The sequence below is a fragment of the Macaca mulatta genome, chromosome 5 (genome assembly GCF_049350105.2).
Source record: "Macaca mulatta isolate MMU2019108-1 chromosome 5, T2T-MMU8v2.0, whole genome shotgun sequence".
NCBI lineage: Eukaryota > Metazoa > Chordata > Mammalia > Primates > Cercopithecidae > Macaca > Macaca mulatta.
The window spans coordinates 160920316-160946316 of record NC_133410.1 but is presented as its reverse complement, the minus strand read 5'-3'; the positions used below and the strand labels follow the sequence as shown (position 1 = coordinate 160946316).

Below are 26001 nucleotides of genomic sequence, written 5' to 3'. Positions count from 1 at the left end.
TTCACTCTTGCTTTTTTCCTTTTTTCCTTCCTCTCCTTTTTTTTTTTTTTTTTTTTTTTTGTAGTACCACTGGGCTTGTACCATGTTCAGCAACACCAACAACTTTTGGGGACCTCAGAGCAGCCAATGGCCAAGGGCAACAACGACGCCGAATTACATCTGTCCAGCCACCTACAGGCCTCCAGGAATGGCTGAAAATGTTTCAGGTGACATATCTGAACATAGTACTTGAGATGCCTCACTTAATTGCTGCAAAATAAGGGATTAATCATCCATTAAAAAAAGAAGGAAGCACTTTTACATACTATACTATGGATGAACCTTGAAATCATTCTGCCAAGTGAAAGAAGCCAAACACAAAAGACCACATGTTGATTCTCTTTATATAAAATGTCCAGAATAGGCAAATCCACAGAGACAGAAAGTAGATTAATGGTTGCCTGGCAATGGGGGGAGGAGAAGGACTAACTGCCAGTAAGTACAGATTTTCATTTTGGGGTGATGGAATGTTCTGGAATTGGATAGTGGCGATGGTTGCACAACAGAGTGAATATACTGGGAAGCACTGAAGTATACACTTTAAAATGGTGAATGTTATGTGATGTATATTTCAATTTTAAAATGCTGTTAAAAACAAGGGAACTCAATTTTTGAGTGTCATAATTGAGGAAGTCCAATACTTATTTGTGTAACTGTGCACTGACATTTTTTTTAAATTGCTTTTTAAATAATAAGACTGACCTTCCTCTTCTCCTTTGTTTGAATTTCTGGGTTGTCTAGTTTTCTAAACTGCATTGCTTGTAAGTTAGGCATTTAAGAGTAATTTAAGAACCATGCTAGCTAGAGTTAATACAGCTTCTTTTCTTCAGTGCCATGCTTGTATATGGCTTACCGTACTTGAATCCTGATTACTATATTTTAATAGTATTTATATTTTTTGGACATTTACAGGGAAGATTGGTTACAACCAAACCCTGAATATTATGAATTTTATAACCTAAGATAGTGATATTACATTGATTTATCTCTTCTTCCAGTAAGATAATGCATATAAATCAAGTGTTTAGCAAAATAAATGGCAAGGATTAAGTTCTCACTCAGTTATTCATTGTAAATAAATAATATAAATTATGTAAAGTGAAGATATGATGTTAGCCTCCATACTAATGTAAAATGAATCTACTAGCCTACCTCTGGCTGCATGAATGGTTAGGTATTTAATCAATGCATAAGGGAATAATGGTTGATAAAGATGATACTTTATTTGACTTTTAGTGTTTCAGATTTTAAAGTGTTCACTTTATAAACCCTAATATTTTAAATACCTAGATGAATATGAGATAAATGTGTCTATTTTTTTCTTCTGTAGCTAGAAAAGTAACTTGGAGCACTATTGCTTTTAAATGGATTTTTAAAATCATTTTCTACCCTTCAGGTGATTTCTGAAAAACTAGGATAACCTTTTTTTGGTTGGTAACTGAAAGATTTGAGCCTTGCTCTCAACAGGGATTAGTTTTTCCCCTGGTTGAGACAAAAGTGTCTCAAGACATTTTTCATTTTTGTAACTGAGGGGATGAGGGCACAGGACACTGCTGGTATCTAGTAAGTAGAGGGAATATAAAGGACGATCTCCATGCCAAAGAATTATCCAGCCCAGAATGTCAATGGTACTAAAGAATCTGGGTTAGAGGAATGAAAATTATATTTTATTGTTATTAAAATGTTATAAGCCACTGCAATTACAAAGAATTTTTTTAAGTTTTCATTTTCATAGTCATTTGTTGATTAAACTTACCTTTTCCCCAAGGATTATTCCTACCCCACCCCCCTGAGTTATTTTGCCTCTGGTTCATGATGGTTTGTAAAATGTTAATTAATTTTTATTTTTTCCTATGCATGCCCTCAGAATTCTGAATTTTTAATTTTGTCCCATCCTTTTAAAAGGAAATCTTTCCATCAATAAGAGGTGAAAATAAAACTCAGACACTTATATAGCCTTAAAAAAAATTTAAATATTTTTATCATCTCTGATTAAGCCAAAGAGGTAGGAATATGGTTGTGTGTTGCCATGCTAGCACATGCATATAGTGTGAACAGCATATATCATTCTGATTTCATATCACATGATTTCACTGATTTAATATTTTTATAAGAAAATACATGATTGAAAATTACACTATTAGCAATAGTTTTATCATCACTGTAGAAAAACCTCCAAAATGCTTATTTTGTATGAAAAGGCTTATTTCTCATCAGAAGGTAGTTCAGAGTAAGATTTACTTTTTCTGTGGTAGGGCTCGTTTTTTCCAACGTTTTGGAATACTTGAATATTCTTTGCTTACTATCTAGGATATTTCTCAATTTTAAGGGGACTCTCTAATATTGATCCATAGGAAGAGGCATTTCAGCTTTATTTTAGTCAGGATATTTTAGAGAGTTCATTGTACACCGTTTGCTTGTTTAGCTAGTTCATGCTTTTTAAATGAAATGTCCAAATGTTACCACATACTATATTTCATCAAATCTGAGACACCATAGATTTTTTTAGATGCATTCCAATTTCAGAAATGTTAATATTTAAAAAAAAAAAAAACTTTATTCAATAAGCTAAAGAATGTTAGACTAGCTTTTGGTCCTGTGAAAGAAGTAGGTACAGTGAAAAAACCTTGTTCTTAGTTAACAGGAATAGCATGTGGAATTACCCTGCAGGTATAGTATTTTAATTTTTTTTTTTTCAGATAAATATTCTGTAGCAAAGAAATCTGTAGCAACAAAAGGTCAACTAGACAGGTAGATCAGGACCTTCATCTTCTGAGTACCATGTCTGTCTCTGACACACCCAAGGCCTCATTGTTGTACACTGCCCTTTATTTTCAGGGCTGGTCCCAGAGTAACTAGAAATGATTCACTTGCCTAAAGGCTTACAGTGCTTTAATGTCTAACTTGTAGAGATATAATTTCATAATAAAGTGGGGAAGTCATGAGTTGACCTATGTGAGAGAGTTGAGGGATAATTAAACTGGCATGATTTCTACAAATATGCTTTGGGGGCATTTCATGATGACTTTTCTGTTGCATAATAAGCAGTATGGGAGAGCTTGTCCCCTTACTGTTCTGCTATTGCTCCTAAGGCAGTGATACAGCATTGTTTTGGTCCAGCTCCATCAATTCTGACAGAGTAGTCTGTACTCTGTTTATAAATTGAGTGTGAACAAATGATATTCCATTTTGCATAAAAGAGGACTGAAACAGAATGCCACTGGAAAATAGAAGTGCAAATTAAAGACAAAAACCAAAAAAAAATAGAAATTTTATACCATTTGAATTTTCAGTAGCCATTGATCCACTTTGTATGGCAGTCAGATTGATGCTTCAGATTAATTTAGGGAAGCGAGTTGGTCATTTGTTTGGCTTGTTTATATCATTCAAGTGCTAATAAATGGTTTTTCACTTAAAATTTTCAGACTAATTACATGAACATTATTTTATATTGAAATTTGTATTCAGAAGCATCTTGAGAATAGCACAAATGACTTAGAAGGACAACTTCTTAGTTCAAATTTTGACATTGTCTCTTAAAAACAATAACTTCATTAATATATAACCAGTCTTGCCTTTATTTTCACACTCTATAAAACACATAACATTAAAAAGTTGTCAAAGGGGAGAAAACATGTACATCTGCTTAAAGTTATACTTGGAAATATATTGGAGACTCAACAAATATTAGTTTCTTCCCTTGGTGAAGAAATAATCTTAGTGGACCTCAGAAATTTTCTCGATCTAAAAAGGGACCGTTAACACTGGTTTCACAGTGTTGGTGTGAGGATCAAAGATAAAGTGATATGGAAGAACTTTAACCTTACACAGATGTCATTAGCTTTGCATTATTTTAATTAAAGCATATTTGAATTAAGCTATTTATGTACTTTGAAAAGATGTTATACTAAAAATATTTTAAAATGGTAAGTATAAAATACATGTGTTTTGATATTAAAAATGGAGGAAAAATTTCTCCATTGAAAGATTTAATTAGGTTTCATGGGAACACTTAGAAACTGTACATGTTCTCAAACCTACTTTATTTACATCTTATTTGCTACTCAACAAAAAATTAAAACCCACAGGATGGTGCCAAAAATTGAATTTATTATTACTTTGAAATTGTACTTGGGACACAGTGATTTAAAAACCTTGTTTTGTGTGAAGGACTTGAAGAAAGTCATGTATTGGAGCTAGAGAAGACTAAGGGAACATGTGATGTCTGTTTTTAATATATTAATGACTTTTGTATAAAAGTAGGAAAAGACTCATTCTTGGTTTCTTAGAAAGTGAAACCTGAATCATGTTCTTTGAGTCAGATTTTGGCATTAAGTTAAACTTAACAATTAAAACTGGCCCACAGTAGAATGGGAGATAAGTTACTTGAATCCTGGAACTGTTCAAACAGCCTGGATAACCATGTGCTAGAGGTGCTAGAGAAGTGAATTCTTTACCACATGAAATTCAGGTGCAGTACTACCCAAGATCATAAAACAGTCTATCTAATTGGGACACTAAAGATCATCCAGACCAGTGGTTCACAAGTGCTGCTTTGGATCATCTACATCAACACTGGATGAGCTGTTTGTTTAAAAAATAAAATGTCTTCAGCCACTGAATCAGACTCTCTGCTGTTGGGTCTTAGAACTCAGTAATTCTTGCTATCCTTGATCGGCATTTGGGAACCACTGGCCTGGACCAAGCCTCTCACTGTGTAGGTGGGTTCTCTGAGACTCAGACTCATTAAGAGACTTCCATGTGGTTCTACAGTGAGTTTCCTGGTGAAGCCCAGGCTCTTGATTGCAGTTCAGTGCTCCTTCTACTCTTCTCTACTACCTCTATGCTCTAATTTACCTGAAATAAAACACCACTTCCATGGGGAATTTTCAAATTTGCATTTGCAATTTTGTCCTCAAATTAAAATTTACTTCTGAACCTGGGATGTTTTTCCTCTCCCCTTCAATATGTTCCAACAAGACTACATGAAAGGCCAAAGGAAGTACTTTTTTTTTTTTCCTCTTTTCCGAGAACCACTTCTCAAGTAGCAGTAAAATAATAATTAAAAGAGTTATCCAACACTTTGCTTTTGCAGATAAACCAAGGCCTGAAGAGGTTAAATTGTAACCTATGACAGTTATCTCCTAAAATTATTTCCTGATCCCCAATTCAGTTCTCTCTCAACTATTCTTCGTTAATGGTTGCTGTAGGTTACTTCATATACACACATGTAGTCATTAGCTGCAAGGGTTTCATGTTAATGTATATGTCCCTTGCTGCTTAATTGTATATATACAAAATTTGAAACCACTCTTGGAGCCAGAATCAGCAAGCAAGTCCTAGTGATACCATCAAATACAAAGAATAGAAACACTCTCTAGAGATAAAATTGAGATGACAGCATTAATCTAGAGATAGTATTTCCTGATTCTTTTGGGACTCATTTATTTATTCAATAAATATTTATTAAGCACCTTTTCTGTGCGAGGCCCTACTTGGGCGTGGTATGCAATAGTGAAAAAAACAGACAAAAAACCCTTTTTCAGGAAACCTGCATTCTAGTCAGAAGGGGATGAGGTGGATGGGTTTGGAACTGGTTACAATTTTAGAAAGGTTGCTCAGGGAAGGAAATAAGGAAGCAAGGCATGTGGGTATCTAGGGAAACAATGTTCCAAGGAACAGCAAGGAAAGATGTTGTGAAACTGAGTGTGCCTGGAGTGTTTACAGCACAGAAAGAGTGTGTATGGCAGAGCAGAGTAAATAAGAGGAAAAGTAATGGGAAATTGGTATGTTGTAGGCCACCCTAAGGACTGATTTCTACTTTGGGTGAAATGAAAAGCCATTAGAGGGTTTTAAGAAGGTTAAGACTTTAACAGTAGCACCGAGTACAGTGTGGAGAATAGAACAAAGAGGCAAAGGTAGAAAACTGGAAGACCACTTAGGGAGTTACAGGAGTAATGTAGGTGAGACATACTGGTAGCTCAATCCAGTGTAGTAATAGTCAGATTGTGGATATATTTTAAAGTTTAAGGCTATGAGTTCATTTGGATCAAAACTGTCTGATGGTAAAAGAGAGGGAGGAGTCAGGAATGACCAAAGACTTCTTGGCCTGAGTAACTGGTAAAATAGAGTTTATTTTACTGAAATGAGGAAGACTGTGGAAGTATAGATTTGGAGGGAAAGATCATAGACATGTTAAGTTTCAATTACATATCCAAAAATAGATGTTGAAAAAGCAACAACATACGTAGGTCTGAAGTTTAGGAAGGACTCCAGGCTGGAGAGAGGAAAGCTGTTTTTATGGTCCAGATCTTTGTTTAGAATCACCAAAGAGATGTGATTTTAACCAATAGAACTGTTGAATATGTATGGTCAGTGGAAACAGTCTCATTTTCTTATGCTACTCATCTTTATCAGTGGTATACTTTTTAATAAAATAACACGAAGTAACATCTACTGAGTGTATATATAATTTAAATTGAGACATTTTTAATTGTCTTTGATTCTTATTACAGATTATTTAAAATAAAAATGCATCGTTTCAAATATTGTTTAGAGTCTTAGATATATTTTGTTATACAGGCATGATTTTTTTCCATGTACTTTTTCTTAAATATATGGAAACTTCTGACACAGTTTCAGATACTTAGCTAAGGTCTGAATTAGATGTTTATCATCTGTTCGTCTGTCCTGTCTTCTTTAATTCTACACCCTATCCTCCAAAAGCCTTGATAAAAGATATGTCTCATATATTAGCTTTTTTTTTTGAGACAAAGTCTCACCCTGTCACCCAGGCTGGAGTGCAGTAGCGTGATCATAGCTCATTGCAGACTTGACCTCCTGCCACAGCCCCCCAAATAGGTGGGACTACAGGCGCATTCCACCATGCCTGGCTGATTTCTTATTTTTTTATGGAGACAAGGTCTCATTATGTTGCCAGGCTGGTCTCAAATTCCTGAGCTCCAGTGATCCTCCTGCCTCTGCCTCCCAAAACTGCTGGGATTACGGGAATGAGCCTACGCACCTGGCCTAAAGCTACATTTTAATCAAGTCAGCATAGTTATCCATCACTCAAAATGAGCATGTCCTTATACTAGTGTCCATGCGTTGTCTGTGATGTAGATGGAGAGGAATAGCATTTTATCAAAACCCACCTCAAATCCTGTGAGGGATGTGAATCAATAAATTAATGAGTTTGTTTTGTTGATACCAAATGGAGAGACATGAGTGGAGATTGATCACTATAAGTTATGTCAAAGAGGTAAGTTTAAACCAGTATTTGAAGTTATGTGAGAGAAACCAAACAAGATAATTAAACTTCAAATTAACTGCTTTTAATTGGTCACGTGTATACATATACATGTTTATGAGTATTTTACATTTCTATGTATAATAAGTCCTCCCCCTGACCAAAAAAGGTACAAAGTAAGACTCAGGGTGAATGTTCTGGATACATGTATTTGTAGAAGCAAAAGGAAGGGACACAACTGGTTGGAACCAGTATTTCCTTAACATTAGGTGGTAATATGGAATATACTGTGGAAATAAATACCATTGAAATGTTTTATGGTATTGCCAATTTAACACATACTTTATGATAAGAAAGATGAGAAGAAGTTCGTTGTAGATTCCACAGAGGTAAATAAAAAGTATTCCAAATACAGCTCCTCATATCCTTAGTGTATCTCTTGTCAGTTATTACATATTTCATGTCTTGGATCAAGTTTTCTTGTTTGGACAAGAAATGGAATGGCAAAATCCAGATCTTTTTAGCTGAAAACTTCACCTATTCTGTATTCACCCACTTCTGAAGTGGACACAATAATTCTTACAATGGTACTTAAATCAGTATAGACTTGCAGAAAGAAAGGCCTGCTTAAGAATGTTCTTTCATTTAAGTATTATGAGGTTAATTAAATGTGTGAAATTGTAACATTTTGAATTATTCACATGGCATTTTAGTTTTTCCTTTTAAGAACCATGGCTTTTCTGTGCAGGTGTTCTTCACTGGGGGGAAAATAATAATGTTTTAAGATGATCCCCTGATGTCATTTAAAGGAACTCTTATTTCTGAAGCATAATTGTGTGTTTTTGTGTTTTTATAGTGTATCTCTTTCTTACCCGCTTTTGGCCTTTGTTTATATTCTAATTTTACCACTATCAGCTACTATTTTCTATTGTTTATTGTTTTTATTGTTTATTCAATTTTCTATTGTGTATTTGTTTTCACATAACAAATCAAAGCCTGTTTAATTTGTGGAAGACCCTTGTCAAATGTGTAATATATCCAGTTACTGATTTTTCTCTGAATGATGTTGCTCGTCTCCTTTCAGATGATGCCTTATTAAAACCGTCTAATTTTATGGTGCTCAAAATTGTCAAAATTTTCTATTATTTACTCAGTAACCCAAAATGATGTTTCTGGAATAAAATTTTGGCTTCTCAATTAGTGACTTGGTGGTAGATGAACATATAACTATTAAAATAATGTAATGAAAAACTATTTTTCTGTCAAACATGATTTTTTTTTAAACCTTTTACAAAATGAAAGTGGTTGGTAAGCGATGAAATTAAATGCATTCTTCAATGCCTTGTGGAAAAAATGTCACTGTAAGGAGCCACTTTTTATACAATTCTACCTTGTTCAACTATGTTTGTGTGTAGATGTGAGTTTTCCTTTATAAGCCTATAATTTGGGACATCTGTTAACACAATAAAAATTTCTAATTCTCTTTGATAGAGCTGGAGCGGACCAGAGAAATTGCTTGCTTTAGATGAACTCATTGATAGTTGTGAACCAACACAAGTAAAACATATGATGCAAGTGATAGAACCCCAGTTTCAACGAGACTTCATTTCATTGCTCCCTAAAGAGGTAAAGATTATCAATTACATTCTTCATTGGGTGTTATTTGAATATATAACTCAACAGCTACCACCTTTAAACATTGTCATGCTAATTATTGTATTCAGTATTGTCAGTTTGACACTCTTAATTAGTGGTAAAGAGGGCTGTAAATTGATACATTGCCATGACTTAATAATGTAATTGTCAGATTAAAGTATGCATATGGACTAAGTAACTCTTTTCCACTACTTGAATAAGTCATATATATGAGAGTAACTATTGAGTTTCACTAATTTGATTATTTATTTACCAATATTTTTTTGCCGGGTTATTTGAAGCCCAGGCTTTAGTTATCTTGGTATATTCATTATAGTAGATTTTTTAAAATTCTGACCTTATTAAAATAGCAATATTTTTTCTCTTATTTTATTGTATATCTTAAGTCCCTTCAAGACCAGTAGTTTTTCTCTGGTACTTACATCGTGTAATTATTTTAAATACAAATATTATAATTTCACGTGTGTATATTTTTCTAATCATTCTCCTCCCCATCTCCATTACACAAATACAGATATCCCATACTAATTATATGCTAAAAGCACTTCTTTGGGAATTATTTATGCCTATTTCTTTTTATATTTTTATGTAAGCTGAAACTATTATAGACTGATTATATGGGCATTCATAGCTATTATATGGGCATTCATAACTATAAATAAGGCATAGTTTAGATACAGTTCCTTTATTGATATTATAGACCTAGTAATTTTATTTTGTCAGTGAACAGAAATAATATAACATTAAATAATCAGCATCACCATGATTTATATTTTCGTAAGTCATGTGTGTATGCCACTAGTTATATATCAGCTAAGAATACAATATAAAATACTAATATACCATTTCAAATTATCCTGAAACTTCAAATTTGAACAGAAACGGAGTCATTTTTTAAGATTATCATTCTAAATATCCTAATGATATTAAAGGTAGTCCCAATTAGAATTGCATGTTGGATATGAATAAAATAGTTGTGTCATATTTAATGCATGGAACCAGCAAAGAGCAAAGTATAGAAAATCTCTTCTTCCTGAAATGCGTTTTCTACTGAGTGCTTTTTAAAAATGACGTTGGCCCAGAAGAAAATTTTTAGTTTTGCTAACTCGTTCTAAAACTGAATCCTTTGAATAGATTTAGCTTATGAAAGTGACATCAGCTCTCTTTGCTTCCAGAAGGGCATTAATAATAGGAAACACTTACATAAGTATTTGACTGAAAGTGATTTTCTTCACCTTTGATATATTCTCCGTAGTTTTCTTAGTGATATCCTCCGTATTTTAGAGGGTATCATTTTGGTTAAAAGGCAGACTTTCTCATTTCATTTTTTTCTCTTATTTCTAATAATGGTGAGGTTTTTGGTTTGTTTTGCTTTATTTGAATTTCCATAATAACTTCTTAACAAGCAAAATGTGGTTTAAGATCAGAATATGAAAGTATTTTGAAAAATCTAAGAATTAAAAACAAATAATCAATAACCAGGGTAAATCCAATAAAGATTCTTTCGGTTTAAGTGTTCTTTTAAGGATTGCCTGGGGAAAAAGAAGTGAAATTACATAGGAGACTAAGGGAGAGCCTTGGTTTAGCATATGATCTGTGTTTCCCTCTTGTTTTCAACTACCAGGAAAAACATTTCCTGTTTTGAAAAATGCTTGTCTATGTGGATAAATAATGGTATAGAAAATATCTTCTCAGAAACAAAGTATTATTATTTAAAACATTATTACCTTCTTGTCAGGAAATGGACTTATTTTTCTTATAATTCCTTTGGACATATCAAAACTATTTATAAACATTTACTTACTAATCTCAAAAAGCTTGACAAAAGTCTCACTAGTTTCACATGGGAGGGTTGTGATGAATAACATTGTCTTTATTTTATAAGTGAATACCAGGAAAATCATAATCTTATAGTAGGTGATCTAGAGCAAAACCTGAAATTCTTAATAGAGGATTAGCCAACATTAAAAAAAAATTTTTTTTCCTTGACTAGTTTAATCCACTGAAATACAGCAAATCTGGGAAAATACTGGCTACCTTCTATGTACAACGTGGTTGTCTTTTATATAGGTTATAGAGAAAAATAAAAAATAGCAATTCTTACAGAGTTGGACAAGGAAAAGATAATTATCTGAAATAGGTTTCAATTCAAGAGCTTTTCTCTGGCAGAAGTGGTCTTTAGGAAGAAATACTTATCTGGGTTTTACCTTTAAAACAAATTAATAGAAAACTGCATTAACTGCATGACTTGGCTATAAGAAACCCGTAACTCCCTGCCATACTGGTGGGACAGACAGAGTCTCACTCTGTTGCCCAGGCTAGGGTGCAGCAGAATGATCATAGCTCACTGCAGCCTCAAACTCCTAGGCTCAAATGATTCTCCTACCTTAGCCTCTTGAGTAGCTAGGACTACAGGCATGTGCCACCACACTTGGTTAATTTTTGGGGGGGCTGGGGGTGGGCATAGGGGCGGATGTCCCTTTTATGAGAGTACTAATTCCATTCATGAGGACTCCAACCTTGTGACCTAATTATTTTCCAGACACCTCACTTCCTACATTGAGGGTTAGGATTTCAACATGAATTTGAGGGAATATAGACATTCAGTCCATTTCAGAGCCCTACATGACAAAACCTTGCTTCCTTTGAGGGAACTGGTATACTCCCTCATAATACATAGTAAGAATCATGCAACTAATTGCTATTTTCTTTTTGGCCTGGCAGTTTAATTCAAAACCTTGTAAGACATACCTTGTTGACAGCATATTTGTGCTCTACTTTTTCTCTAGTTTAACCTTCTTTTCTGATTTTTTAATTTGTATTTTTTTTGTTTTGCTTTGTGTATTTTGTGTATTGCTTAGATGTTTTGATGGAACTGGCTAGATGTAAATAGGCAAACATTTAATAAGTTGAAGTTCTTGGTTGAGTTAGGGTCTTCACTACTTTTAAGGAAGGTGTGCCAGTAACCTATAGAGTTAGCACTTCAACTTTCTTTAGCGCCTTAGTATTTCTTTATGTTTCTCTTTAATGCACTGGACTAGATGATCTCATAATCGCTATTAATGCTGGAAATTTTACCTGGTGATTTGGGGATATACTTTTGAAATCTAAGCTATTCTGGATTTGTTGTTTCCTAGTCTTTAAGATCCATTGACTATTTCTGTATATTACCTGATTTCTACTTTAGTTAGGTAACTAAAGCAAAGAAAAGAATAGACTTTTTCTGTTTTTAGATAAATATCTTGGTCATTAATTAGCATCTCTTTTGCACAAATATTTTTGTGCCTGATAACTTCTATGTTAAATTACAATTACACACAGACTAATAATGGTAACATCACATTACTGCTATACTGACACAAAGTGAACTTGCTTAGGCTTTGATTGATTGCTAATTCCCAAATTAAGTGGCTTTTGGAGTATCCGTTAAGTACAATATTGAGATTACATATGTGTGAGTATTGTTGAATATAGTTATACCTTTTTATTTTAAACGACTCAGCTTCTCTGCATAATACTGGTCTTCTCTGATATACCAAAAGTAATTATTTCACAAAAAGTTTTTCACTATCATTCATCAGTAGTAGTAGTAAACTGAATACCGGCTGGTTGGAGTATTTTGTATACACAGTATTTACTGAGTATACTGAATATATAATATTCAACAAATACATAGTAAATATGTAATGAATGGTAAGTTTTTGCTGTTGTTGTTGAGACAGAATCTTGCTCTGTCACCCAGGCTGGAGTGCAGCGACGTGATCTTGACTCACTGCAACCTCCACCTGCCGGATTCAAGTGATTCTTGTGCCTCAGCCTCCCGAGTAGCTGGGATTATAAGTGTGCACCACCACACCTGGCAAATTTTTGTATTTTTAGGAGAGATGGGGTTTCACCACATTGGCCAAGCTGGTGTCGAACTTCTGGCCTCGAGTGATCCACCCACCTCGGCCTCCCAAAGTGCTGGTATTACAGGAGTGAGCCACCACACCAGCCCATGATGAACTCCTTATATATGTAAAGTCATTGGGAAAGCATAATTTATATTATATAATTTATATTTAGCATCAAAAATAATTAAAATTGTGCTTTTACTCCCTATATGACCCTTGACCCTTTAATGGATAATTTGTTTTAGTTCTTGTCATTTAGTTCTTGTGAAAACTGAACTTAATTGCTCTATTTAAATGGTTTTCCTTGTATCATAATTTAAAATTTTATGTGATATGTGAGGCTATTTGAATAAACAGAGGCTATAATTCCCCTTTTTTTCTCTTTATTTTTCCTCTTTATTTGAACTGACACACTGAAAAAAATTAATAGTTTACAAGTATTATAAACAAAATTTTTTAATCAGTGGTATACCAAAGAGTTAGCTCAAATATACAACTCTGTGTGGCCCATCAAGAAGATCCTTATAAGTAATGTAAAGTAATTAGAACTCAATTACTTTTATATGTCTATGGAATGGTTTAATAATTGTCCCCCTTTGTCATTTACAGTCAAGGATGTAAGTGTTTCAAAAGTTCATTATGATAATAAACACTTTGATTTGAAGACTGTTAATTATGATATATATCAATCAGAAATGATCTGAAGTCATGCCACACAGAATATATAAAAATTATTTCTTGTCTGTCAGGCAAGCATTTAGGTCCTATCTTCAGTGAATTTACATTGTAGTAGGATAGAGAACAAAGTTAAACAACTAATAACATTTTTTTAAAAAAGAATTATTAAGTTGAGGCTCACAGAGCAAGGCAAGAGCAGAGACAGAGAGCTTTAATCAGTAGTCCCTGAAGAGGTAAAGAGTAGAGTGAAGTTCATAAAAACCATAAGGTGTGTGTGTGTTTTTTATCTGGTATATATTTGTTAGGACTGAAGTTACTGCCTTTCATAATTTTAAAAATCAGAGTGCAGAATTATATTTATCAAGTATCTCATCCTGTGGAGAATAATTAACTTATATAATATATATATTTATTTAAATATGGGTATTATACTATGCATTTTTTTCTTAGTTGGCACTCTATGTGCTTTCATTCCTGGAACCCAAAGACCTGCTACAAGCGGCTCAGACATGTCGCTATTGGAGAATTTTGGCTGAAGACAACCTTCTCTGGAGAGAGAAATGCAAAGAAGAGGGTAAGGTTCAAAATTGCACAGAGAATATGTTTATACTTTGAAAAGCAGAGTGATTCTGAAAACAAGTAGAAAAAATAAAAATAATATTCACCTACTTATAATAAAATCCACAGATTATTCTACACATTGAAATGAGCCAAATCTTACAGCTAACCCCTTTAACAAGCAATATAACTAATAGCAAATATATCTGATTTGCTTCCTATCACTAGTAGAATTAATAAACAATGAAAAAGTCAAGATGTGGATGATTTAAAGGAAACCCCAAAATTACATTTCCAATTAAATATCCAAATATTTAGTATTAATTAATTCTTTTCATAAATGTTTATTGAACACCTCCTATGAGCCAGACATTTCTTCAAGGTGGGGGATATAGCAGTGAACTGAAGTTCTCTTTCTGTCATGGAGCTTATGTTCTTGAAACCTATTTTTTTCCTTAGTAGAGGAATAGTTATCCTTTGTATTGGGAGAGCTGTTTTGTTGTTTTTATTGTTGTTTTCCCCAGCAGACATCCAGAAAAATATTTTTGAAAAAATATAAAAGTATTATGTGCCTCAGAAGCAAACTTTTTTTAGAAAGAATCATAGAGCATGATGCAGGTACTCTATAGGTGATCATTCCGTTCATGGTGGTTATAGTCAAGTGGGAAGCATTGATGGTTAGTCCAGTTAATAAAGGTTTGAGGTAAAGATCCAGGGTACTTGGTTTCTCATCCTGCTTTTCACCTCTGTAGGACTTGGATTAATCAGTGAAATCTTCCTTCTTAAGTATCTGTATACATAAAGTGGGATTAATCTCTGCCTTCCCTTCTCCCATATAATCATTTTTTTAATGATCTTTTAAAAATTGTAATAACATATATGTAGTTTATCAATTTAACCATTTTTATATGTACATTTCAGTGGCATTAAGTACATTCACGTTGTTCTGCAACTATCACTATCATCTGTGTTCAGAACTTCATCTTCCTCACATGAAACTCCATGCCCCCTGTTATAACTCCCCATTATTCCTCTCCACAGCCTCTGGCAACCACCCTTTTACTTTCTGTCTCTATGAGTTTGACTACTCTAGCTACCTCATATAAGTGAAATCATACAATATTTTTCCTTTTGTAATCAGCTTATTTCACTTAGTGTAATGTCTTCAAGGTTCATCCATGTCATAGCATGTGTCAGAATTTCCTTTATTCCATTGTGTATATGTATCTAATGCTACATTTTGTTTATCCATCTGTCGATGGGCCCTTGGATTGCTTGCACCTTTTAGTTATTATGAGTCATCCTGCTATGAACATAGGTGTACAGATAACTGTTTAAGGCTCTGCCTTTAATTGTTTTGCTTATGTATCCAGAAATGGAATTGCTAGATCATATGTTAATTCTGTGTTTGTTTTGGGGAACCACCAGACTATTTTCCACAGCAGCTGCACCATTTGCACAAGCATTCCAATTTCCTCACATCTTCACCAGCATCTTTTAGAATCATTTTGAGAAATGAAATAGTGAATACAAAAATATGCCATATAAAGTGCAAACTTTACATTATTGCTATATACTGTGATAACAGTATTAGAAATTGGACAATGTCTTACATTTCAGTGGTTTCGAGCAGAGAGAAAGATGGAATACTTTATAAAATGTATAATTGTTATTGTTGGTGAAGGCAATTTACTCTTGACCTCTAACACTTCAGGGATTGATGAACCGTTGCACATCAAGAGAAGAAAAGTAATAAAACCAGGTTTCATACACAGTCCATGGAAAAGTGCATACATCAGACAGCACAGAATTGATACTAACTGGAGGCGAGGAGAACTCAAATCTCCTAAGGTAACTGAACTCTGCACAGTGTAACAGAAACCATTAATCAGTGTTAGTACCTAGTGTACTATTTCACTTCTTGGCAAACTATAATTTGACACTTCTCTTCTGTGGAAAGAAAACCATATATTTTAAAATAACTGAAAGTATTACTGACAGTATTCTTTTATTGCTAATTAATCTGACAACTAATTGTGCTTGAACAAAAGATAAGTTAAATTGAGTATCTTTTTATCTTACTTAAATGAAAATCTCTCAATATCCTGTTGAATTGTACTGTGTCATACACATTCTACCTGAGAATTTGCTGCCTTCTCTGATCACATAGTCCAAACATGATTTTTTGAGGAGTGTCTGTGTTTTGGTATTGGTGGCTTTCGTGTGTCTTATTTTTATAAATTGAAGCATAATTCTGGTTTTCTGTATTAAAACGTTTCAAATATATAAAGAATGTTAAGAACACTTTAAATTATTGAGCATATTTTTACAACTGGAAAAAAACAGTTTGGGGAGACATTGTGATACTAATATGTATATGTTATAGATTTTTTTGTTTTGAGAATGCTAATAATTGTTACTCTTTGTGGTTAATAGATGCGTATTTTGTTCTTGTGTGTCAAAGTTGTAAAAATTAGAGGCATATTCTGGTTTGAACAGATAAAATAGATTATTGTCAAATACATTGGTGTTCGAACCATCTTCATGAGGTCTTGATGCAGTAAAACTTTAATAGTTGATGTTTTGAGTATAAATAATAGACTATGGAAACAATAAAATGTTTAATTCTGAATTCGTCAGCCAGGAAAAATAATGCTTTATATTTTATATAAATTATAATTCTAGAGATAGACTACAAATTACCGTTCCTGTTTGTGCCTTCATTTTTCTCTTCACCAGTGTTTTAAAGAACATAATTTAATTAACATATTTCTAATCTGTACATCTATCTTATAGGTGCTGAAAGGACATGATGATCATGTGATCACATGCTTACAGTTTTGTGGTAACCGAATAGTTAGTGGTTCTGATGACAACACTCTAAAAGTTTGGTCAGCAGTCACGGGCAAAGTAAGTTCACTCTTCCTACACTTCACAAAGTCACAATTTTGTGTATAGCATTGCAAGTAGCAACTGGAAAAAAGAAAATCAGAATTCATTCTTGATTCTCAATTATTGGGATAGCAAATATCAGAGCTCGTAACTTAGCTTTTTCCCCCATATTTATGAAAATCAATGGCATGAGGATAATGATGTTTCTCATGATAGAGGTTTCATTAATTTTTTTTCATTTACATAGTTTGTGACAGATATTTTAACATTTTCAAGGGTGCTTTATATTTTTCTTGGCTCAATTTTTCCCCACTTTTATTTACTGTCTAAGTTATACCTCATTACTTTGTAATGTTTTTCAAAAGTATGGTTGAGGGGTATTTATTTTTCCTTATGAACTGCTTTGTTGATAACCTACCTATAGTTTAGAACTTAATAAATCATGTTAATTTATACTTATCTCAAACCTTTGTGAGATGAGAGTGGACTAGGCATTTAAATGTAAGTTTGAAGAAAAAAGTAGCCCAAGCAATCAGCTTGACCGTGTACCATATCATACCTTAATGATTCTCTAGCAAATATTTATTTGTATCTGTCCAGTAGAGAATATTTTCATGAATTAAGTAATTGCCACCTCAAAAATAACAGAAGAGAGTCTGAAAACAAAAAAAAATCCATGTCTTTTAAAATGTCTTTTACCATGGTGCTTCTTGGCAAGTATCTTATAAATACGCCAAGTCAGATGTTAAAATTTTTTAAAGCAGCTTTATATTTCCATAGTGTAATATTAGTTTGGGATTTATTTCAGGGCCTTAATGTCTGTCTTTACTTGTCTAGAAGTAGCTTCACTGGCTCCTAAATACTGCCCTGGGGCAGATTCAGATGAAATGTGGTATGTAGCCACACCCAATACTGTTGGCATACTTTCATTGAATCTATTCCCATGGAAGAAACCCAGTTGCAATTTCAGTATTTTTTCATCAAAGAGACCAGAGCTATCATAATTGCTTTCATATCATGTTTCCTTTTTATTATATCATATTTTATATCATATGTTTGCTTTCTACATGTTCTTCAATTGCTTGTGCTTATATAAATTTATAATGCTTTGAATAAACAAAACTATAAATAGTGATGGGATCATTTTATACGGATGTGTAAAATAATATTTTCTGAAGAGCCAAACGAATAAATAACTTTACTCCAAATTTTAATGAGCTATTAAATTTTATTTAAATCACTTTTCCTTTCTACCCAAAAGTAATCATCTTAAGTGTTTTTCCAGTGTCTGAGAACATTAGTGGGACATACAGGTGGAGTATGGTCATCACAAATGAGAGACAACATCATCATTAGTGGATCTACCGATCGGACTCTCAAAGTGTGGAATGCAGAGACTGGAGAATGTATACACACCTTATATGGGCATACTTCCACAGTGCGTTGTATGCATCTTCATGAAAAAAGGTAAGGGAAAATCTTATCGTGGTTGGGACTTCTTCCTCTATTATTTGTGAATTTGGGCCCTTTCTGTATAGAGTTACTGAAATAGTGACAATGAGCTCTTAAATTACATTTAATTATTAGACTTCAGATGGTTCTATTCTAGGAAAGCCATAGTGTTTTGTCTTAAAATTGGGGATTGTCTGTAAGTTTCCTTTTTCATTTGCTAGTGTTGTCGGCTTCCTCTTTGAAGCTCTCTACTCTCTAATCCTTTTTATTGTTCTGTATCTTTGATGACTCATCATGTTCAAGCAGAAATCATTTTTTCTCTCTCTTTTTTTGATATTCTTACTTCTGCAAGTGGGACAAATTCAGGCTTCAAGCGTCTGAGCCTTTTTAAATTACCTACCCACCTTACACCCACCCTATCTCTTAAGTCGAGGCAAAAGCTGAGGCCTGTGAGTAATTTGTTCTCTCATTCTGAACTAGTGTCACAACTTTCTAACTTGGTCATCTTACATTTTATATGCTGACATACAGTCCTTTTATAATTATGATAGTGTCACTGCCCAGTTCTTAAGTCTTTGTGAGCCTACTGTTGACTAACGAATTAAGGAAGAAATCCTCAATCCAGTTTTCAAAATGGTGTCTGCCAAACTAGATTGCTTGACTTTTTCTTCTCAGTGCCTTTGCTGTTACTTTTATCTCCTCCTGTAAAGCCCTCCTATTAAAATCCTATCTTTCTATTATCTTCATCATACCCCTGTTAAACAAGTGTGATTTCTGCCTCATTTGTCAAAAAAGGTCTCTCTGAAAGGTCCTTACAGTGAATCAATGGCAGTCTTTACCTTTAATTCTGTCTATAGCATCTTCTTATATTAAGAACCATTACATTAAGCAGATTTCACACCAGATTTGTAATATGTTTTCATTGTGTTCCATTGTGTTCTGACTTAAATCTCAACCCTTTAATTTTCTAATTTTTCCAATATGGAAACTGTGATATTTCTTTTATCTCTTCAGAATGAATGACATAAGGATACCTGAGTTTTCAGCTTTGTTTTGTAATCCAAAAGTGATTACAGTATTTGCATGTTGCTCTGGTTTTCAGGAGAGTGTAGCGCTAATGTTGAACCACATGTTTAAGGGATAGCCATTGTTTTTAAAAATGTACATATCTTTAAAGATCCATATCAATATTTTTATAGCCTATTGCATACTTATAAATCTAATCATTAAAAGCATAAGCAGCCTGTGTTTGAGGACATGTCTAAAACTGGTTAATTTTTACTGGAATGTATAGTGTAAACACAAATCTGCAGCTGTTTAAATTCCAAATCCTGACTTGTTTTGTTGTATAACCTTTATTGAATTTTTTACCTAATCACAAGGGAATATATGCATCCATAATTGAAATTTTGGAAAATGGCAAAGAACATAAAGAAGAAAATTTAAATTCTTTAAACTACTACCACCTAGAGTTCTCCCATTAACATTTTATACACATGCCCACATTAACATTTTATTTCTAAAATCAAAATCTTATTGTATATATTTAGAGGCAGCTACTGCTGCTTTTAAAAAAAAATACAGTACAGTGGTTTTCAAACTCAGTCCCACAGAACCTCGAGGTGCTGGAACTAAGGTCCACAGGTCAGGGAACCAAGCATGAGGCATTCTAGGCTTCCCAACTTCCCATTCCCTTATTGTATGTTTATATACCAAGGTTTTACATAGGATTTCTTTTGACAAGAGTTGTTCCTGTGTAAGAAAAAGAAAGCTAAAAAACCTTGACTAAATCTATCATGTTTTCTCATATTATTAAAAATTCTAAACATGGGTTTTTTTGTTTTGTTTTGTTTTTCTGTTTTTCCCTCTGCAGAGTTGTTAGCGGTTCCCGAGATGCCACTCTTAGGGTTTGGGATATTGAGACAGGCCAGTGTTTACATGTTTTGATGGGTCATGTTGCAGCAGTCCGCTGTGTTCAATATGATGGCAGGAGGGTTGTTAGTGGAGCATATGATTTTATGGTAAAGGTGTGGGATCCAGAGACTGAAACCTGTCTACACACGTTGCAGGGGCATACTAATAGAGTCTATTCATTACAGGTAAGATCTCTTATCTCTCCCTTAAATGCTCTCCTGATGAATCATAAGGTTGTTTTACTCAGATAATCGCTGTCAAATTGCTGCTCCAGTACAATCCAAAAAAGATTAACCAGATTATTCTGCTGTTTTTATATAAATTTCAAAATTATTTAGATGCTTTCAATTTTCTGTGATCTATTTCTCCTCTAAATACAAATATTTGTCTTGTAACCTGACAATTTGGGACTCTAAGGTTTGCTATATTAATTAATGGTTAAATAGTCTCATAGGAGAGTAACCTGGATTTTAAGAAACTCCTTTGCAGAGGATTAATATGGCCCAAAGCTGACCCTTTGCTTTGATAGCTGAAAGTTGATGGACCATGTAATTGTGATTCCATCCCCATTCAAAGTGGAAATAGATCCTTTCTGCATAAAGCACTCTACTGTCCCAGGCCCACTGATTTGTAGTCATAAGGAAGTAAAGTTGACTAAACAGATTTTTTTTTTTTTTTGGTTTACATTTCAAGCCCATATCCTTGAAAACATTGCCATATTTTAAGATCATTGACTAGATGAATAGGAAGTTTAGAATATGAATCTTGTTTTGTTTCCAGAAAGGCAACATTTTCAATGTAAAAATATTTCCTACAGCCTATATAGTTTATTTATCAGTTATTGCCCATTAATGTTCAGCAAATTAGTACATAATCTTAGTACTGTCAATTCTGTTCTTAGGATATTTGTTTCTTTGTCGAAGGAATATTGTCCATGTCATGAAATATTGACAATATGATCAAGATGTTTGCTAAATTAGAAAAGGTGATGAATTTGGAGGAAGGGAAATTGGCTGCACCTGTTTGTGATATTCTCAGAAGCTTAATGAATATAATATTCTAATTTAAATAACCCCATTTGATTGAGAAAAGAGGTAGCCACATTATTATATAGAAATGATAGATTGTTGTTGACTTTTGGTGTAGCTGGGAAGCTGGAGAAGAGGTGGTATGTAGTTTGCTTTTGATAACAAAATGCCACCTCTTCTGATTCCAGATACAGTTATCTTTTGGCACATTTCCTAATTAGCATTAGGTTCTTATAAATGAAATTTTATTTTACACACGGTTTTTAATGGAACTTGCTTTTGAACATCACGAAAGTTATCTCTAGCCCTTTTCATGCCTTAAGTGCTGATAAGCACTCCGTTTATCATAAGCTGTGTCATTAGTCTTAGCTTCCTAGTGGGAAGGAAAACTCAAATAGCAATTCTCTCAGTCACCCATGATATATAGCTAGGTGGGGCCAGATGATTTGAAAATTAATATATTGTTCATTTTAGGTGCTTTGTTTTCATTTTAAGTTGCTTCTGCATCTAGTTTGAAGCAGCTTGGCATAAAGATGAACCTTTCTGATAGAAAGGTGTGAGAACATACATTGTAGAATGGCTTGGCGTGCACTTTATCCTCATTGCCACTTTACCTTAGTACCTCATTTTGTTCCTGGCATTACCCATTTCCCATCCTCTTCCCCCTTTCCTACTAGGATTAAGGTCAGTAATATGAAGAGCATCCGTACTTCTATTCTAATAAACTGTGTCTTTTGTAGTTTGATGGTATCCATGTGGTGAGTGGATCTCTTGATACATCAATTCGCGTTTGGGATGTGGAGACAGGGAATTGCATTCACACGTTAACAGGGCACCAGTCGTTAACAAGTGGAATGGAACTCAAAGACAATATTCTTGTCTCTGGGAATGCAGATTCTACAGTTAAAATCTGGGATATCAAAACAGGACAGTGTTTACAAACATTGCAAGGTAAGTATTAGTTACGTTTAGTTTTGTTCATTAAAAATGAGATCATTATTCAACGGAAATATGGAGCTTTAGCATTACAAAAAGAGTCAACCTCATACGGAATGATTACTTCAGAAAAGTTTATGCATATTTTCACCCTGACTTACAGAACTAGTCTACTCTTGAGGAAATGTTTTGAACTGTGTTTTTAATATATAATATAAAATTGTTTAATCACTTCCTGCATGTTCAGTTGACTCTACTTAACCTTTAAGAACAGTGAGAAGAAAGATCTTGGCTATATCATAGAAGCAACATACTCATTATGTTTTTTGATTGGCCATTGCATTTTGAATTTGTAGTCCAATTTTGAAGGGCTACCTTATTGAAAAAAACAAAAGCATCCTTGATAGAAAATTTATTTGGCCTCCTCTTAGTCACGTGCTTAACTGGAATGGAGAGGAATAATAGTGCCTACTAAAATAGAGAAAGAAACAAGTGAAAAATCACTAATATTAGATGAGGTACAGCAATGCCTCATGATTAACTTTTTCTATTTGTTATAGCCCTTAGAAAGCGTTTTTTTCTGGGGTGGGGGAGGGGGGGCGGCATCTGATAGGCAACATTGCAGCTTTTTACTCATTGGTTTTGTCTCTTCTCAGAGTTTTGGAATAGTGACCATTCAGCTTTGAGTGGTTCATAGTGGTGGAGTAATAGATCTCTTAGTGCTCATTTGTCCATCAGCAGTATGTATGGAGTTGCACTATCTGCATCCTCACCAAGGCATGCTGTCGTTCACACAGCCAGAAAATAAGACATTTGTCTGGTAGCTAACCAAGTGTCTTGGAAGACAGGCCTCTTGAAAGTTAATGTTTCAGTTACAAATTGCTACCAGATTTTCTTATATCCCTGCTGATCCTAAAATACTGAGGACATAGGTTTCTAAATATGTATCATTTCAAATGTTGCATTTATTGTATGTTGTAAAGTAGAAGTCTACAAATTATAATGTAACTAACCCATAGCCATTATTTCTAACCAGTAATTAAATTCTTTTGGTTTTTGTCTAGGTCCCAACAAGCATCAGAGTGCTGTGACCTGTTTACAGTTCAACAAGAACTTTGTAATTACCAGCTCAGATGATGGAACTGTAAAACTATGGGACTTGAAAACGGGTGAATTTATTCGAAACCTAGTCACATTGGAGAGTGGGGGGAGTGGGGGAGTCGTGTGGCGGATCAGAGCCTCAAACACAAAGCTGGTGTGTGCAGTTGGGAGTCGGAATGGGACTGAAGAAACCAAGCTGCTGGTGCTGGACTTTGATGTGGACATGAAGTGAAGAGCAGAAAAGATGAATTTGTCCAATTGTGTAGACGATATACTCCCTGCCCTTCCCCCTGCAAAAAGAAAAAAGAAAAGAAAAAGAAAAAAATCCCTTGTTCTCAGTGGTGCAGGATGTTGGCTTGGGGCAACAGATTGAAAAGACCTACAGACTAAGAAGGAAAAGAAGAAGAGATGACAAACCATAACTGACAAGAGAGGCGTCTGCTGTCTCATCACATAAAAGGCTTCACTTTTGACTGAGGGCAGCTTTGCAAAATGAGACTTTCTAAATCAAACCAGGTGCAATTATTTCTTTATTTTCTTCTCCAGTGCTCATTGGGCAGTGTTAATGCTGAAACATCATTACAGATTCTGCTAGCCTGTTCTTTTACCACTGACAACTAGACACCTAGAAAGGAACTGCAATAACATCAAAACAAGTACTGGTTGACTTTCTAATTAGAGAGCATCTGCAACAAAAAGTCATTTTTCTGGAGTGAAAAAGCTTAAAAAAATTACTGTGAATTGTTTTTGTACAGTTATCATGAAAACCTTTTTTTTTTTTTTTTTTTTGCCAACCATTGCCAATGTCAATCAATCACAGTATTAGCCTCTGTTTATCTATTTACTGTTGCTTCCATATACATTCTTCAATGCATATGTTGCTCAAAGGTGGCAAGTTGTCCTGGGTTCTGTGAGTCCTGAGATGGATTTAATTCTTGATGCTGGTGCTAGAAGTAGGTCTTCAAATATGGGATTGTTGTCCCACCCCTGTACTGTACTCCCAGTGGCCAAACTTATTTATGCTGCTAAATGAAAGAAAGAAAAAAGCAAATTATTTTTTTTTATTTTTTTTCTGCTGTGACGTTTTAGTCCCAGACTGAATTCCAAATTTGCTCTAGTTTGGTTACGGAAAAAAGACTTTTTGCCACTGAAACTTGAGCCATCTGTGCCTCTAAGAGGCTGAGAATGGAAGAGTTTCAGATAATAAAGAGTGAAGTTTGCCTGCAAGTAAATAATTGAGAGTGTGTGCAAAGCTTATTTTCTTTTATCTGGGCAAAATTTAAAACACATTCCTTGGAACAGAGCTATTACTTGCCTGTTCTGTGGAGAAACTTTTCTTTTTGAGGGCTGTGGTGAATGGATGAACGTACATCGTAAAACTGACAAAATATTTTAAAAATATATAAAACACAAAATTAAAATAAAGTCGCTGGTCAGTCTTAGTGTTTTACAGTATTTGGGAAAACAACTGTTACAGTTTTATTGCTCTGAGTAACTGACAAAGCAGAAACTATTCAGTTTTTGTAGTAAAGGCGTCACATGCAAACAAACAAAATGAATGAAAAAGTCAAATGGTTTGCCTCATTCTCCAAGAGCCACAACTCAAGCTGAACTGTGAAAGTGGTTTAACACTGTATCCTAGGCGATCTTTTTTTCCTCCTTCTGTTTATTTTTTTTGTTTGTTTTATTTATAGTCTGATTTAAAGCAATCAGATTCAAGTTGGTTAATTTTAGTTATGTAACAACCTGACATGATGGAGGAAAACAACCTTTAAAGGGATTGTGTCTATGGTTTGATTCACTTAGAAATTTTATTTTCTTATAACTTAAGTGCAATAAAATGTGTTTTTTCATGTTAGTATGCCTGTTTCTTCCACTGAAGTAATAATCCTTCATTATAAGTATTTAGGATTTGTCTATAATATTTAAATCAGCAAAATCTTGGTTTCTTTGCATCTCCTGCTGTGTGGCATAGAAATCAATACTTCAGACCTGTTTTATACAGCAAAAGTAAGGATAATGTGCTGCAACTGCAAATCTTACTTCTCTCCTAGACTATGAAGGAGGACACTCCACTGTGCTCATCTCTGTAGATTGCATTGGGGTATATAAATATGAAATCTGGTTCCATCAAAGAATCAACAAAACTTTTGTGATAATTACAACTAGAAGCCTTATAAATAACAAATTCATTTTGAAATTTTGACCACATATTAAGTGCTTACCCTCGATACTTTCTGTTCATTCTCTCTCAAGCTCCCACTATCCCTGAGAAGTAGGCACTATTATCTCCCGTTTTAAAGACGAGCAAAAACCTGCAGCTGAGACTGGTTAGGCAATTTGTCGAATCATAGAACTAGCAGAATGCCAGAACTCAAACCCATATTTCCAAAGACTAAATACATGCTGCTCTTTAAGAAAGTTTGACAGACTAAAGCAAGGTTTGAGAGGGAAATAAGCCATTTTTCTGGTACTTTCTGACTCTTCTGTAGCCATTTTGTTCAACAAATCTAAATTTTATAATGTAAGGGGAAAAAATAAAGTTGTTTTTGAAACTATGTAGTTCTAAAAATATTTAATGTCTCAAATAGGATGTATCTATATA

The 26001-nt window shown here is 34.0% G+C and overlaps 1 protein-coding gene across 10 annotated transcripts in view; it reads left to right on the top strand.

Annotated features, from left to right (window-relative positions):
- The window catches only part of FBXW7 (F-box and WD repeat domain containing 7), a 210790-nt gene extending 185533 nt beyond the window's left edge, over positions 1-25257 (top strand). For 9 of the 10 annotated variants that reach the window (XM_015139318.3, XM_078001492.1, XM_015139317.3 and 6 more), the window contains 9 exons: positions 65-206; positions 8780-8914; positions 13966-14089; positions 15788-15924; positions 16870-16983; positions 18251-18432; positions 20291-20516; positions 22100-22310; positions 23360-25254. In XM_015139318.3, the coding sequence (XP_014994804.1) occupies positions 65-206; positions 8780-8914; positions 13966-14089; positions 15788-15924; positions 16870-16983; positions 18251-18432; positions 20291-20516; positions 22100-22310; positions 23360-23628 (1540 nt within the window). In that variant the 3' untranslated portion in view covers positions 23629-25254. 10 annotated transcript variants of the gene reach the window in all.
- Positions 25258-26001: the final 744 nt, after the last annotated feature.